General features: G+C 31.4%; 2 protein-coding genes across 4 annotated transcripts in view; one reads left to right on the top strand and one right to left on the bottom strand.

Annotated features, from left to right (window-relative positions):
• The window catches only part of LOC114337406 (GTPase-activating protein CdGAPr), a 697,382-nt gene that overhangs the window by 446,008 nt on the left and 233,577 nt on the right, over positions 1-17,797 (top strand). The gene's annotated exons all lie outside the window — the stretch shown is intronic.
• On the bottom strand, positions 1,079-7,552 carry LOC114337726 (protein obstructor-E-like). The gene is made up of 2 exons (XM_028288248.2): positions 7,385-7,552; positions 1,079-1,782 (listed from the first exon to the last, which is right to left on the bottom strand). The coding sequence occupies exons 1-2, from the start codon at positions 7,452-7,454 to the stop codon at positions 1,241-1,243; spliced, it is 612 nt and encodes a 203-aa protein (XP_028144049.1). The 5' UTR covers positions 7,455-7,552; the 3' UTR covers positions 1,079-1,240.

Below are 17,797 nucleotides of genomic sequence, written 5' to 3'. Positions count from 1 at the left end.
ATTTCCTAAACCTGTTGTCCGAATTGAGTGATTCTTTTAGTATATTATAGTCTTTTTATTTAAGAATATCAATATAATAATATTGTTGCTAGACAGGTAAATGCCATTTTATACCGGGTGTAACAATCATACTGTGTTTTTTTCTTAAAGTTCGGAACACCCTGTGGAATATTCTAGCATATATAAAATATTGAAATTAAAACTCAATTATAGCCTTAGGCTTTCTTAACATTTTCTTTTTTGATTCATTTGCTTATGTTGGAAAATAAAAAAGTTATGTGCTTTAATAATTAGCCATGTTTTTCATCAATAAATCCTCATAGTAGGGGATGAAAGTATGCTAAATTTGCAGTTACTCGACCTCGTATGGGGACCTATTTGATTGTGAAGAGTGGGTGCTAAAACCAAAAAAAGGTAAGTTAAGTTTTCCATAAAGTGTGGGACTTTTTTAATTTAATTTTCATCAATCGTTTTTTCCGATTATAGCGCCATCTCTCAATAATTGGAAAAAATGTTGCGAATAAAAGTTGCTTATTTTTACGTCACGAATCCAAATCTGCAATAAAAATTGGAGGCTCCTATTTAAGATTTTAAAGTAACCCCCCACCCCATCCCCGTGGGGGGTCGTGTTTGGTGCCATTCGATAGATTTTTGAAAAATCTTATTCAATATTTCAACGTATTCAATTAAACACGTATTCAATATTTTTCAAAAATCTATCGAATGGCACCAACCCGGTCGCGGGTTCCAATCCTGGACGATTCATATTTTTTTTAAATTTTTGGTTGATTTAATAAAAAATTTTTGAAAGTGGTAGATAAGAAACTTAGTTTAATATTTAAATAAAATACAAATAACCTGTTAAGTATATTTACTTCGTTGAAATTATATAGTAGAAGAATAACTTCTTACGTGCGTACAAAGTACACACACATTCTTTTTTCTCAAGACAGGACAAGAAGTTGTTGTCAAGACAAGAATTGTTGTCTTGTCGACCCCTATTTGCCATGCTAATAGCAAATCTTCAGCAGTAAGACAAGTAAACCATAGGAGAATACATTAAATAAATTAAATTAAATTAAATTACAAAATAATTATATTTACATAATAAATAATTTACAGTTCTTTATACCGCTCTCAAACTCTGTTCAAATCACAGTCTTTGGTTACCTATTAAGTAACTAGGTGATTCATTTACAGTCACTTTGTCAATTTCCCACTTATTCCTCATTGATGTAGTTCAATGAACCGTCGTAGTATCTATTTTTCTGTTGTAACACCTAGCATTTTGTGGCCAGTCGCAGGCTGAAACTTTGAAGTTGAACTGGAAGGGTTTGGGACATTTCATCAACACCTTTTTGCCGTTGATACATTTATAGAAATGGTTGCAACTTTCTTCGTGAGGTAGAAGTGCAGAAGGTTCGTACGGGTCTTTCTTTTCGGGACACTCGCCACTTTCTACTGAAACTTCTTGGTCGCTCAAGTCTAAAGTGGTGGTTTCATCGGGATCATAAAAATCAAAACTGCGTACAACCAACTTATTAACATTGTTATGTATGCGATTATTACAATCTACGTTATAACTATTATCACAGTTTGAGATCTGAGTATTGAATAACTTCCCTGCGGGACATTCCTTTTGTACTTTAACGCCATATACACATCTATAATACAGATCACAACGGGATTCGTGGGCTGTCTGCTGGTTCTCTATTTTACAAGAGTTGGTATTGTGTTTCTCTTCAGAAGAACGTTCTGGAGAAGAGTCAAGCTTTAAGTTTTCTGAAAAGAAATTATAGGTTAATTTTTATATTAACTAGTTTCCACAAAATATAACCAATTAGCTGCAAATCAGGTAAACCAGTCAAGCAAATCCAGGCAAACATTTAAAAGCAGATTAAAAAAATATACCAAAGATGTACGAAAATATACCAAAAATTATTAATAAAAAAGACCGTGATATACAGGGTGTCCCGAAAAGATTGGTCATAAATTATACCACACATTCTGGGGTCAAAAATAGTTCGATTGAACCTAACTTACCTTAGTACAAATGTGCTCATAAAAAAAGTTACAGCCCTTTGAAGTTACAAAATGAAAATCGATTGTTTTCAATATATCGAAAACTATTAGAGATTTTTTAATGAAAATGGACATGTATCATTCTTATGGCAGGAACATCTTAAAACAAAATTATAGTGAAATTTGTCCACCCCATAAAAAATTTATACGTTTTTAAAACTTTTTTGCCTCCTAGTATTTTTTCGATAATCCAGTTTTTATCGAGATGCGGCTTCTTTTTCAATATATTTACGTAAACATTTTATGGGGGTTTTGTTCCTTTAAACCCCCCAAATGTTTGTGTACGTTCCAATTAAACTATTATTGTGGTACCATTAGTTAAACACAGTGTTTTTAAGACTTTTGCCTCTTAGTCTTTTTTTTATAAGTCACCTTTTATCGAGATGTAGCTTCTTTTTCAAAATATACCTAAAAATGTAAATTATAAATAAATTTTCAGATTATTAACAGTTCTCTATAACCGTACTTAACCATATACAAATATGTGGTGGATTCGACTATTCAAAATATCTCGATAAACACTGACTTATCGAAAAAGTACTAAGAGGCAAAAAAGTTTTAGAAACATTGTGTTTAACTAATGGTGCCACAATAATAATTCATTTGGAACGTACACAAAAGTTTGGGGGGATTTAAGGGAACAAAACCCCATTAAATTTTTATGGGGTGCACAAATTTCACTTTAATTTTTTTTTAAGATGTTGCGGCCATAAAAATGCCACATGTCCATTTTCAATAAAAAATCTCTTAGAGGTTTCGATATATGAAAAAAATTAATTTTTATTTTGTAACTTCAAAGGGCTGTAACTTTTTTTGTGTGCACTATTGTATATAGGTAAGTTAGGTTCAATCAATCTATTTTTAACCCCAGAATCTGTGGTATAATCTATGACCAATCTTTTCGGGACACCCTGTATAATATAATAATGTATCAAAAAATATAAATTAAATATTATAATAATAATAACAACATAAATATCAGAATAGTTAAAGATCATTACTAAGGATTTATATAAGAAGAAAGTATTTATAATGATTACCTCTCTACTAAAGCTATTTATCGGCTTGTAATGAGGCTACAGACACCAAAATATCTTTTTCTTTTTTAATCACCACCTTTTTTAGACCATTAAACGATTTTAAAGTTAAACGATGTTTTGATATAATGTATACTTTTTGAGGAATTTCCAAAAAACCGTTTTAAAAAAGTTTATTTTTGTTAAAAAATTGACATTTTCACTTGCGAATAAGTCAAAAAGTATTGACTTTCAGAAACAAATTGTATAGGAGAAAAATTGTTCAAAATTATTAGTATTCACTTCCGGAGTTTTTAATAAAAAAAATTACCCCGGAGAATGGGTGGCATCTCCCAGGGTAAAGACACCCCACGGAACAGGGTCAACTTTGAAGTTGAGGGTAAGCAGAACTCATAGCCAAATGTTGGTGAATATCGGTGAAGGGTCAGAAATGGATTTACAGGATTACCTACACTGTATTTTATCTTCGTTGACCAGAGTACAGGTGATAATAAAGTTAATACTGATGAACATACTAATTCTTGATAATAAAGTACAAAAGGAAGTATGTATACCTATTAGCCAAATCACGAGATATTTAAGATAAGTTATCAAAAAACCGTACAAGATACAAAAGTAAATAGTTGAAATAATTCCAAAATACACATATAGTATTATAACACAAAGTTTTTTTTTTAAATATGAATCCCTGTGTTAACAAGACTTTTAAGCTAAGCCTCGTATGATGTCACCAAGTTTCTGGTTTATTTAGGATCATGATACTATGACAAGAACCATAACTTGTCATAGTATCATGATTTAGCATGATAAAACAACAATTTTTATATATTATCTATACAGTCGGAAAAATGAAAGAATACCCATGAACGATCACATCAATTACTTATTTTGCATTTGCTGTCATTTTCTATAAATAACAAACGTTTGTTATAGAAAAAGACAGCAAATACAAAATAAGTGATTGATGTGATCGTTCATGGGTATTCTTTCATTTTTCCGACTGTACAAATGCCTTGGCCATGAAATACATATTGGAAAGAACAACCAAACGCTATATCTATATGATTTATAATGTAAAATAGTTATTGGTTGGCCTTATTAATAATGGTTTGCTTAATAATGACTAATATACCCATTTGCCTGAAGAGAAAAGTATAATATAAACAATGCTTATTACCGGTAATGCGATACCTTTGAGTATATACTAACTAGTGGCAGATTTAAAGGTTGCCTCTAGTTAGTATATGCTTGGATGGACATATAGACAGCAAAAATTTAAGAGCAGCCAGAGAGCCATGGAAAAAATCATGCTTGGAGTTATTAAGGAATCACACTTGGAAAGTCAAAGACATAATGAAACATGTAACTATACTGAAATGAGCGAACAAACAAAGCAGAGGTCAACCACAAACGCGCTGGAGTGACTGCGTAAAAAGAATTTCTGAAAACTGGATGATGACAACCCAGAATCGAGAGATATGCAGATTGGAAGAGGCTATGTTTAACAGTGGACAGCAACGGTGACATAGTAATGATGATGACTGTTTTCGGAGTATTACAAATGAATAATGTTAATACTTGAAAGTATTTAAAATATTTGTGCATCATAAAATACAAATCTGTAAGATTGAACATCAAAAAAGATATGTAATGATAAAATGTCGTTTAAAGGAGCAAACCTTGACACTCGTCATATCGCACCTTGAAAACCATATGGCAATATCTGCAATTTTTCATAAAATGACCTTTGAATGCAGTCTAATAGAAAAAAAATCTATTTTTTAATGCTATATATTAGCATCCTAGGTGACTTGTTTTCTATGTCAGAGGGCCCTAGGGTGACATCTTCTAGGAATTTTAGTCGTTTGCAGAACAGTGGTACGCAGTTGCATAGTATATGTTCTGCCGTTTCTTTTTCGTTGCCACAGAAACGACAGTTCTCACTGATCTGATTTGCCCATTTTTTGAGATGATATCTCAGAGGACAGTGACCAGTGAGGAGGTCATTGATCAGTGAGGCCAGTGACCATTTTTATATCCTTTTTACTCATTTCGAGAAGGCGGTTTGTTGCACTAGGCGACACTTTTATGAGCCTTCTCATAAATTTTGTCTTCTGACGTTCATTGCAATTCACATGACATGTGTATACGGAAGACAAATAACTTATTAGTTAGTTGTAATCAACGAAATGAAATAATTAGGAAAAGATGGGACGGTGGAGTTCTAATGGAAGTGTAGATCAATTCATTTAAAAGATAAAAAGAGATAATAAGCAACGGGAAAATGAAGATATGGTTGAAAATACGCCAAACCATAAGAAAGTGATTCACAATAATCTCTTTCTCTTGTCGTTTCCCCATTACTGAGGATCGTGATTTCTTCCAATATTCCTAACAATGTTTCTCCATTGGTCTCTATCTTCAGCTCCTCTAAGAGCTTCGCAGAATGAGTTTCCAGCTGAATGCTTTATTTGGTCAGACCATCTAGTTGGTGATCGTCCTCTTGATCTTCCCCCCGGAACGTTTCCAGAAACAATTTTCTTCGTTTCTTCTCCAGCACCACATCTCAAAGGCATCAATTTTTTGGCGCTCGCATGCGCGAAGAGTCCAAGTCTCTGCTCCGTATTAGACAAGGCGAAAACGGCGGGTTCGAAGGGAAAAATATTCCCATGAGATTTTTTTGCATAATCACATTCGTGAGACATCCCAGAATAAGGTTCAAGAAGTCGCCCAAGTGAAAAGTGGGCCAATTTTTTTTTAACAATTTTTTTTTAATCAAATTGCAAGAATCAATATTTTTGGCCCGAACAATTTTTTCTTTAATTTTTTGGACCATTCTGGACAAAAAAGGTCTCTTATAATTTTTCTCTAAAGTTGATCGTTTTCGACTTATAAGCAATTTAAAATTGAAAAAAACGAAAAATGGCGATTTTCAAGGCTTAATAACTCGGTTAAAAGTTATTATTATAAAAGTCAATATATGACTAAATCAAAGTTTGAAGCCCCCCCTACAAGATCCTGAAGAAATTTTTGTCATTATTTTATTACTAAGCTGTTATTTTTAAGTAATAATAATAAGCGCCATGCACGTGTGCGGGGCTGTAAATGCTGAGTGCGAGAGAGAAGCTATTCCAGCAGTCCAATTGTGCATCTTACTCGCACTCACATTTACAGTAGCGTCAATACGATACAACCACTCATTGTTATTAATTAAAAATAACAGCTTAGTAGTAAATTAATGACACAGATTTCTTCAGGATCATGTAACGGCGACTTTAAACTTTGATTTAGTCACTTTCTGACTTTCAAAATAATAATTTTTGACCGAGTTATTAAGCCTTAAAAATGGCCATTTTCGCGTTTTTCAAATTTTAACTTGCTTATAACTCGAAAAAGATCAACTTCAGAGAAAAATTATAAGAGACCTTTTTTGTCCATAATGGTCCAAAAAACCTAAATAAAAATTAGTCCGGGCCAAAATATTGATTTTTGCAATTTGATTAAAAAAAAATTGTTAAAAAAAAATTGGCCCACTTTTCTCGTGGGCGACTTCTTGAACCTTATTCTGGGATGTCTCACGAATGTGATTATGCAAAAATATCTCATGGGAATATTTTTCCCAACGAACCCGCCGTTTCCGCCTTGTCTATATAGAAATATTGAGAATACACGGGCATTCACCAGTCTCATCTTGATATTTTGAGAGATATATCTGGCTTTCCAAACTTTAGTTAGGCGACTCATCGCATTTTTTGCCATACCAATACGTCTCCGAACTTCTGCTCCACAGTTACCATCGTTAGTTATACTAGACCCGAGATAGACAAAAGTGTTTAGTATCTGGTATTCTTGTAACATGTTAGTCAGTTGAATAGTGTCGAATCTGTTGACAACCATTATTATTGTCTTAGCTTTATTGATTTTTAGACCAACTTTATTGCTTTCGTACTCAACTCTTCGCAGGAGATTAAACATGTCTTGCTCATTTGCTGCTATAAGTGTAGTGTCATCAGCAAATCTTAAATTGGAGATTTTCCTACCAGCTACTGTACTCCTACAATAATAATATAATCTGAAATATCCGGATAATTGGTGTCTCTTACTCCAATGAAATGTTTAACAAATATAATACTCAATATTGTATATGTAGATACCTAATAATAATAAACTTAAAACATTCAATTCACATATAATGTACATTAACCTAAAATCAATGAAAAGCAGCAAACAAGTCTTTAAATGGATATAGGAATATAGATACTTACTTTGTACCAAATGTTTTCCATCAACTCCTTGTAGCACCAGCATTAGCATCGCTATCCAGTAGAATTCCATGGCTTGTCTTTCGATCAATCAAAAATTATGAATCTATCAAAACACACAATGGTATTGTCTACTATAAAACCTGAACAAGAAATGAATGCAAATATCAAATATTTTATCTCTTATATTATTTGCAACAATTATTAAAGCCAATAATCTCTCAACAGATTAAGTCATAAGATGTGTATCACGCTTTATCATAGTGTGCTGTTTAGTCGATGAAATCAGAATAGGGTTCTAAAAACTGTACTTACGTCAATACTAAAAAAAATATTTTTATGATTGTCCATTGTTGAAAAGTAATGGTGTTTATTGTTTATTAACAAATTGTGTACCTTCGTTTGGGGTAGAACCATTGAGTATAAGCTTCATGAATAATATTTACAACAGTAATATTAATCCGGGTTTTTCGGAAAAAAATAGCGGAAAACATACAGTAAATATAAAACATTTGCAAATATAAACAGCTCAACTGTAAGGGCAAAAATAGGCGGACCACTCTGTGGATTCACAGAGTGGCTGAAACAGGCGATTTTCTAGGCAGCGACTACGCTGCGAAGTGGATCGTTTGAAAGGGTGCGGCGTTTAATGTAATGAGTGAGAAAAAAGTTTTCTTCTTCTTCTTCTTCGTCTAGCCATTCACGTCCACATCTGAACATAAGCCTCTTCAAGTCTTCCTTTCCATTGTTTTTTGTTGTACGCTACTTGTAACCAATTTTTCCCGGCAGTTCGTTTCAGATCATATGTCCATCTCATAGAAGGTCTGCCTCTGGGTCTTTTGTGTTGGTATGATCTCCAGGTTAGAATTGTTCTGTGCCATTTGTTTAGATCGCTCCTAGCTACATGTCCAGCGTATTCCCATTTCAATTTTAATCATTTTTGTATCACATCGGTGACTTTGGTTTTCTGTCTTATCCATGTGTTTGTTTTCCTGTCCTTAAGTGATATGCCAAGCATTGCTCTTTCCATCGCGTGTTGAGTGACTCTGAGTATGTTCATATTCTTTTTTGTGATTGTCCATGTTTGTGCCCCATATTATGTTAAGAGTAAACAGTAGCGATCAACAGGTCAAACTAGAAAAAAATCAGGTCCGGCTTTAAAAAATTAGTTCCTTTGGGTCTTAGAAAAAATTTCACCCTGTATGCGCTTTTTGAAAACTCTAATATGAATTTTACAAATTAGACAAATAGGCAATTAAAATGGCATATTTATTTTTCCCCACACGATTACTTAATTTTTTATTAAAAAAATCAAATTTGACTATGAATTAAGATTTTGGTAAAGTAAACCATAGATTTAAAAAAATTAAGTTTTATTACAAAAATTAATTTTTTTTAACAAATATTTGATTTATGTTACCACCCAATAAACTGATTTATTATTCAAACTAGAAAAAAATCAGGTCCGGCTTTAAAAAATTAGTTCGTTTGGGTCTTAGAAAAAATTTCACCCTGTATACCTTTTTGAAAACTCTAATATGAATTTTACAAATTAGACAAATAGGCAATTAAAATGGCATATTTATTTTTCCCCACACGATTACTTAATTTTTTATTAAAAAAACAAATTTGTCAAAATCGGAATTTTAACCTAAAAATGAAAAAAAAAAAGATGAAATCACGGTTAACTCGCTACAACGTTCCATTTAAAAAAATTTTTTCTGAAATTTTTACAGCACATATCTCTTACCATTGTGAAGACTATGACAATAATTGTTGCAGACTTTCAGTCTTCTTCTCGTAAAAGTTATGAATTTTTAAAAATAAAAGGTGCAGCTTCGTGAATTGCAAAGTTAAATCGCAAAAATTAAGTGAAAAAATTTAAAATTTATCTATTTGATCACGTCTATGTGAACTATAGAGTCCAAAGAGAAGTGTTATGGGGAGTTTTAGATCTAGACATCTAGTTGTAAAAAAAATGGTGAAACTTTTAATATTAAGAAAAACGTTGCTTAATTTTTTTTATTTTTATTTTAAAATTGCGATTTTGACAAAGGACATCGCACACATCTTATGGAAAATATAATGTCACTCAAATTCAATAAAATTTATACGAATAGATTCGTTTTAAATTAACTGTAAATTCTTATCATTGCGCCAACTCTTAATTATGATTAATTACGGCGCAAATTGCAATTAAAGTTTATCGAAATCACATTTTTGGAGTCTATAAACGTGTCAGTTATAATCACTATTGCTCTGGGTGCTATTCAAAACAGCTTAAACCCCGCTGGGCCTAAGCGGATTAGTGAAACTATTATAATAAGATGCTTAAGAGCTCGAGAAGATTTATGAACTAACTATAATTTGGGTATTTTAAAATATTTTTTCTCTCTCTAACTTATGTACCTACCCATTTGATTTCAGATTGATTTATATCAATTTCTGCTCTTATTATTGAAAATTAAGAGTTGGCGCAATGATAAGAATTGATCGTTAAATTGAAACGAATATATTCATATAAATTTTATTGAATTTGAGTGACATTATATTTTCCATAAGATGTGTGCGATGTCCTTTTTTTTAATAAAAAATTAAGTAATCGTGTGGGGAAAAATAAATATGCCATTTTAATTGCCTATTTGTCTAATTTGTAAAAAAAAGCGTATACAGGGTGAAATTTTTTCTAAGACCCAAACGAACTAACTTTTTAAAGCCGGACCTGATTTTTTCTAGTTTGAATAAATCAGTTGATTGGGTGGTAACACAAATCAAATATTTGTTAAAAAAAATTAATTTTTGTATAATAAAAGTTAATTTTTTTAAATCTATGGTTTACTTTACCAAACTCTTAATTCATAGTCAAATTTGATTTTTTTATAAAAAATTAAGTAATCGTGTGGGGAAAAATAAATATGCCATTTTAATTGCCTATTTGTCTAATTTGTTAAATTCATATTAGAGTTTTCAAAAAGCGTATACAGGGTGAAATTTTTTCTAAGACCCAAACGAACTAATTTTTTAAAACCGGACCTGATTTTTTTCTAGTTTGAATACATCAGTTGATTAGGTGGTAATAGTGTAACGACTGACCAAAATAAGAGACACATCGATCTGACCGTTCAAAACTTATGACGAATATAAATTTCTGTCAAAATGCGAAACTCCCCCTGTATATTATTAAACAAGGGGAACAGATACTTTTTAATGGTCATTTGTTATTCCCCATAGGAGCCTCTATACGAGGTAGGAGTATGTACAGTTAGTTCCTCATGACTCACCCTGTATAGTTCAGTTTGCCGAATGCTTCCCATGCTGGGCAAAAAAAATATAGAACATTTTTGCTTACAATTAGGTCCTCTAACGACTCCCGGGGTTATTTTGACCAAAAAAATTTCAACCCCCGGAAAGGGTTGCGAGCCACCTTCAAGATAAATGCGTATTTTGGCATAGGGTAGACTTTGTGTGTTGAGGTATTCCCTACTTACTCTGAAAGTATGAAGTAAATTTATGCATTAGGACGGAATTCGGAGCCAAATACCCTTATTGACTGCACTAAAACAGAATGGAAAGTTTTGGCGTTCAAAGTTAAAAAATAGTCTATGGTTAAGTGAAAAAATGGTTATATTTGTCTTGTAGTTATATTTTTTTACTATGTCAATTTGGTTTAGCATTAAATTCTGTCATAAGATGATTACAAAATTAACAGTGGTAAATTCCATCAAAATAAATGATCAAGAAATAAACTATACAACAGAAATTATATAGCAAAACCGTTGATCTTTTTTATCTACGATAATCAAAATATAATCCCAATTGTCTCATAATAAATACTAGGTACATACTAGGTGGTCTGATAAGGAACCACCTTTGAAATGAAAAACATGTTTTTTCAGAAAATTATTTTATTTTATTCGATAATAATAATAACAAAAATATGTTTATTAGTTTTCATGTACATGTATCTGTATAAGAATTTTACAATAATTATGTTATTTACACATAAAACAATAAACATCTGGCACTATCCGTTAAGACCAAAAATGGTCGAGCACGGGAATAGTGTGTATATCGTGTAATACATTAAAAAGATAGTAGAATACTGTAACATAAAATATAAATAATTAATTATAGACTACAGGCCCATGCCAAAAAATGGATGGGTCATATGAACCACCAGGTGACGTATATAGGACGATATAAGAGCATAAAATAATAAGATTCAGCACTATGCCGTCACTTGTAAGCAGTCCAACTGAGTGCTGGTGAGAATTCAAAAGTGCAGGTAGAATGGGTACATTTTGGTCATATATTTTTGTACGGCATTTTTACCAGCGATAGATCCAAGAAAAATAATAAGAAAGCGCCTAATGCCGTACAAAAATAGTGAGCCACAAAGTTGGTAAATTTTTTTGATTTTCTGACAATTTCCATGGTAAATTTGGTCATTTGATTCTGTACTGCATCAGTTTCATACTGTTTCAAAACAACTTCTAATCCATTATTCCGCAAGGCCGTACAAAAATCATGCGACAAGGGGAAAAATCGAGGGTTGCAATCCCCTCTCTTTCCGTGGTCCGGGGGGTGATTTGAAAAAGTACGGCGTCGGTTCCTAAACATTATATACCATTCAAAAGTACTATTAAAAATAATGCCGTCAAAAAATGATTGTTCATTTGAATATATATTAATAATTATGTTAATTTCATGGTATACTTGATTTATAAAGCTAAAAAAATCATTTGACACTGTACGGCAACTTTGTTTTTAACATGATATTGTAAAATACAATTGTTATATAGTATTGCCGTTAAAAAGAAACTGTTCTAAAAAAAATTATAGAGAAATACAAAAACAGAAATTTTTAAATTATTGCAAAAGTTTAAATATTCATAGATTAATAAAATATAGCAACTTTCTACATTTATCCTTTGCTTTAAATAGTATTAAGATAAATAAATTAGGAAAAAATGATGCCGTACATTTTAATGCAGACCATATCTTTTAGGCTCATCAAAATGACGCTACTATTTTAAAGGTGTAGTACTTTATCGTCATTTGATACTGTACGGTATTAACATATTTTTGAAGAGAACAATTATTGATAATATGATAAAATCATTATGACGTCTAACTGAAGAGAAAGGGTGTGTAGGTATTAGACCAGGGCGCATCTGTAAAAATATTAGTACATTTGGACGTTGAGAGGTGACTCAATTTTTTTTGCAGAAATTGCTTGAAAATGACTCTTAATAATAATATTTGAGTTATCCTCCCTCTCAAAAAGGTCCGTAACATTGTTTAAATAATCAAAATGTCAAAAAATGAAGGGAAAATTAGATTATTGTCTTCGTTTTTCGATTATAACTTTAACAGTATTCATTTCCGAGAAAAGTTGTACTGACATAAAAGTTGCGTAATTAAATTTCCTATAATATAGAATTGGTTAAAAATTTAAAAAATAGTCACCCTTAATAATAGTAATACTTACGAAAAAACCATACAAAAACAAGTATTCGCATTTTTTACGTTTTTCAACCATTTATGCTACACTTAGGACCTTCATATTTCACCCAGAAAAACTTTATGATACAGTAAAACAAAACTATAAATTTCATTAGGATCGGTTCAATATATTTTGCAAAATAAATTTTGCAATCCAGCTTTCGCAAAAAAATCATTTTTTTTTTCAAAATGTTACAGGACTGAAAATAAAGTAGATAGCAAGTTGATTTTTTTTTGCATATAGAAGTGTACTGTATCTTTCATTTGCAATTTACAAAATTAAATTCAATTAATTACCACGGCGTCAGGAATTTTTTTAAATAAACATTAATTATTGGTGCTACGCGCAGGACAGCGGATAGTTTGCTCTGATTGGGCATTCCAATGACCTTTGATAATGATTGATACATTTTAATTTTTATTACATTTCGATATAAATAAAAAAAATTGTTTATTGCAAAATAAAAACACATATTCTATCCTTTGAAATTCCACTTTTTTAGCAAAAACTTTCATTGTTCATATATTTTAACTTAGAGAATAAAAGTTTATTATTTTTAAACATATGCAATTGTTTAAACGATATTTCACAAACAATAATAAAATTAGTTTGATTTTTGTGGAATTAAAATATTAAAATACAACAAAATATAGAGTAAGAAAATAATATATTAGATAAAGATTGGTAGAAATTTTGGTGGAAATCAACTTGTGTGAATCTAACACCGCTGTCCTGCGCGTAGCACCAAAAATTAATGTTTATTTAAAAAATTTACTGACGCCGTGGTAATTAATTGATTTTAATTTTGTAAATTGTAAATGAAAGGTACAGTACACTTCTATAAGCAAAAAAAAATTCAACTTGCTATCTGCTTTATTTTCAGTCCTGCAACATTTAAAAAAAAATGATTTTTTTTGCGAAAGCTGGATTGCAAAGTTTATTTTGCAAAATCTAATAGACCGATCTTAATGAAATTTACAGTGTTATTTTACTATATCATAAAATTTTTTTTGGGTAAAATATGAAGGTCCTAAGTTTAGCATAAATGGTTGAAAAATGTAAAATGCGAATACTTGTTTTTGTATGTTTTTTTTCGCAATTATTGCTATTTTGCAACAAGGGTGACTATTTTTTAAAATGTTTAACCAATTTTATATTGTAGGAAATTTAATTACGCAACTTTTATATCAGTACAACTTTTCTTAGAAATGAATAGTTTTAAAGTTATAATCAAAAAACCAATAAAAAACTCGAATTTTTCCTTCATATTTTGACATTTTGATTATTTAAACAATGTTCCGGATCTTATTTAGAAACACCCTCTATTGACGAAGAACATGGCTAGTTGTTAAAGTACCTAACTTTTTTATTATTCAACATAAGCGAATGAGTCAAAAAAAAGTTAAGAAAGGCTAAGGACACAATTGAGTTTTTATTTCAATATTTTATATAAGCTAGAATATTCCACAGGTTGTTCCAAACTTTATGGAAACAACACAGTATGATTGTTACACCCGGTATAAAATGACATTTACCTGTCCAGCAACAATATTATTACACTGATATTCTTAAATAATAAGGCTATAACGTACTAAAAAATCACTCAAATCGAATAACTGGTTTAGGAAATCCGAGACATCAAACATGTCCCATTTTTAAGGTGTTCCTTTAATTTTGCTGGTGTGTGTAGTATGCTATCTGTCCTTTGCCAATTCGTGTTTGAATATCCTCCTCTGCTCCTCCTGTCGTGTTCAGTATGCTTCCTAGATAACTGACTCTTTGCACTGATTTCAGCTCTTGGTTTTCGATTTGTATGCCCATTTCTCTCGGTGCGTTAATGTTCATTAGTTCAGTTTTATTAATGTTTATCGCCATACCCACTTTTTTACATTCTTTGGCTAATTTCTCACTTTTTTTCTGCATGCTCTGTCTCTTTGCTGAAAGTACGCATACATCATCTGCGTAATCAAGATCTTCTAATAAATTGTTCAAAGGTATTCCAGTGTACCCCAGTTTTACCGTTGCTGCTTTTTCTCATGAGCCAGTCCATGACAATAGTAAATGGAGTGGGAGACAATATACAACCCTCTTTTACACCGCTGTTAATGTCGATTAGTTCTGTTAAATTCCCGTCGTATAATACTTTTGCTGTGGTGTTTTCATAAAACAACTTCATCATTCTTAAGAATTTGTCAGATATCCCATAACTTTCTACTATTTCCCACAATTTTTCTCTGTGTAGGATATCGAACGCCTTCTAAATTTAATGAAGTTTAGAATGTAGTTTACTTGGTCATTCCACTGACTGCTCGATGCTTATTCTGAGCGTGCAGATCTAGTTTATGCATGACTTATTTCCTCGGAAGCCAGCTTGATTTGGTCTTAATTTCTGGTGTATTTTATTTTTCATTGTATGTATTAACTACGGGTCATTATTTTACTCGCAACACATAAGAGGGTTATAGGTTATACGTTATAATAGGTCTCCAGTTCTCGCACTTTGAGATGTCGCCTGTTTTCGGGATAGTGATTATAATGCTTTCTGTCCATTATTTTGGGATTTTCTTCTGACCCCATATATTTTCAAATAGTGTATATGTTACGGTAAGAGTAGATAATTGGTAATTGTATACAATTACCGGTAATTGTATACAATTACCAGAGCCGACGGTAAATGTAGGAAATTATTTTCAATTATCTACTTTTACCAGTAATTGTATACAATTAAAAAGGACCAGCGGTAAAAGTAAGTAAAATGATGAAATAAAAACAATAAATTCCAACAGCTATTGAAGAAGTGTGATTTTTATTGAATTGAATTAAAAACAAGAGACATTTTGTTTAACCTGAATTGAGCTTCTTTACCTGAATTAATACTACTACATACTTTACTTTTATAACCTGACGAAGACGTTTTTCTAACATACCTATTCGCGCAATGAAATGTTTAGTTTTAGAACCATGTCTAGAGAAATAAATGATTCTTTTCAGATGGTAAATTGATTTCTGCTATACAACTATGGAAGTCACCCTTCTTTAGTACCCAATTTGTATAATTCATTTTTAATATTCATAACAACAGCCAAAAATTTCTAAAATCACTTCGTACCCTGTTAACCTCAGGCATTCTTAATCTTACCGTATCACCGAGAGGAGGAAATTTCAAGTTTGACATTTTAAGCATTTTCTTCGCTTGCTTTTCAAGACCTTCTTTTGCACATGTTCGTTTAATTGCAACAGAATCTAAAATTTGATTAAAAAAATAGTTCTTCTAGAATCGCATTAGATTCATTCACTGACGGTTGCTCAGGTTTTCCTGGTTCTTGTTATATTAAAAGCTCATTTGGTTCGTCCACTTCTGCTTCTTTACGTTCTTCAGAATCAGGACCTGATTGGGTTTCTTCTACTTGTCCTTCTCCTTCCAAATCTTTGTCAGTGGAAATATTTTCTAGAGCATCTTCTAACAGTAATGAAGTTTTGAAACCAATCTTGGCAGGAACCCCAAACATAGCTTCACACGGACTGCACTGATAACAGAAGGATAAGCTGGGTTCTTGGCGAATTGTTACAGATCGAGGACCGTCTGATAACTTGTTTGGTTGGTTGCTTTCCAACCAGGAACTTAGTATATTTTCAATGTCTTTATTCGCACGTTTAACAGATCCTTGTGACTGACTGTGTCTTGGCTTACCATGCACTGTTTTCAAATCTTTTCACAGTTCTTCTAAAATTATGTTGGGAGAATTTTCGTCCATTGTTGCTTTGAAGAATGCTAGTAGCTCCAAAGGCACAAAATATGTCAAGAAAAACTAATGTAACTTCTTCTGGACGTGTAGCATCATTCGTGTGCGCATCAAATAGCGTGTTCAAATGCATTTAAAAAGTGATTTATTGACATAAGGTCTGATAAGGTAACTATTTAATGGGTAATTTGTTTCCCAGAAAAAAACATTAATTTTATATAATCTGGTTTTGTATTTTAGGAGCGAAACACATGTGAATTTTAAATGACCCATATTATTTTCGTTTGTTTGTGTTTTCGAAACACATGTTAATTTTAAATGACCCATATTATTTTCGTTTAGAAAAGAAAGTTAATATTTAAAATTAGCAATTAAAAAAATAATAAATGAAGCGTATCGCTAAAAAACTGACTAAAAATAATAGAAAAAGTGATTCTACGTACGCACTTCACCTTAGTCTAGATCAGAATCATTCTTTTAATGAAAAATATAAAATACTCCATATTCAAAATAAAAGCCTTACGCTCTGTCTTTATTAGAATCTATGGAAATTAATAAATTAAAAAACACATACATAATTCTGAATGACCAACTTGAGACAAACAGCTCCCCACTCCTCAACCTATTCAGTTAGAGACTTTAAAGTGCAGACACATAATAGAAATCCATCACTTGAGAAAAGCACTCTGCCGAAACAGCTGTAGTGACAGTAATTTTTAATAAATTTTGTGGAAATAGTGAAATTAAAAGTTTTCAGTGTTTTATTGGTAGATTATCAAAGCTTGTCTCTGAATCGTTAACATCAGCTGCTTAATTAACGTCATTCAGTCGTATTACAAACACACGTGTAATATTTCTTTTGTCGTAGTTATTAAGTAATTTAAATATTGTGCTTTAGATAAAAAAATTACTTTCAAACAACCGTATACTTTATTTTTTATAAATAATTTAAATCAACAGTCACTAATATTATGAAAATAGATTAAAAATGAACAAACATATTTTCTTTGTTTAAAAAGCATCAAAATAAATAAAAAATATTTTACAGAAAGATTTTTTTATTTTATGCGTATGTAATTGGATCAGTAGTCTAAGAGCTAGTGAACCCTCCGACTAACGGTCGTCCTGTAAGGCTTGACATTTTTCTAGTAATAATTCATAGCACAC

The sequence above is a fragment of the Diabrotica virgifera genome, chromosome 2 (assembly GCF_917563875.1).
Source record: "Diabrotica virgifera virgifera chromosome 2, PGI_DIABVI_V3a".
NCBI classification, from domain to species: domain Eukaryota; kingdom Metazoa; phylum Arthropoda; class Insecta; order Coleoptera; family Chrysomelidae; genus Diabrotica; species Diabrotica virgifera.
This window is presented reverse-complemented; position numbering and strand designations above follow the sequence as displayed.

Coding starts and splice junctions, on each gene's coding strand:
- LOC114337726 (XM_028288248.2), bottom strand. CDS start 7,454: ATGGAATTCTACTGGATAGCGATGCTAATGCTGGTGCTACAAGGAGTT. Junction 1,783..7,384: donor TGGAAAACATTTGGTACAAA/GTAAGTATCTAT, acceptor ATTTCTTTTCAG/AAAACTTAAAGCTTGACTCT.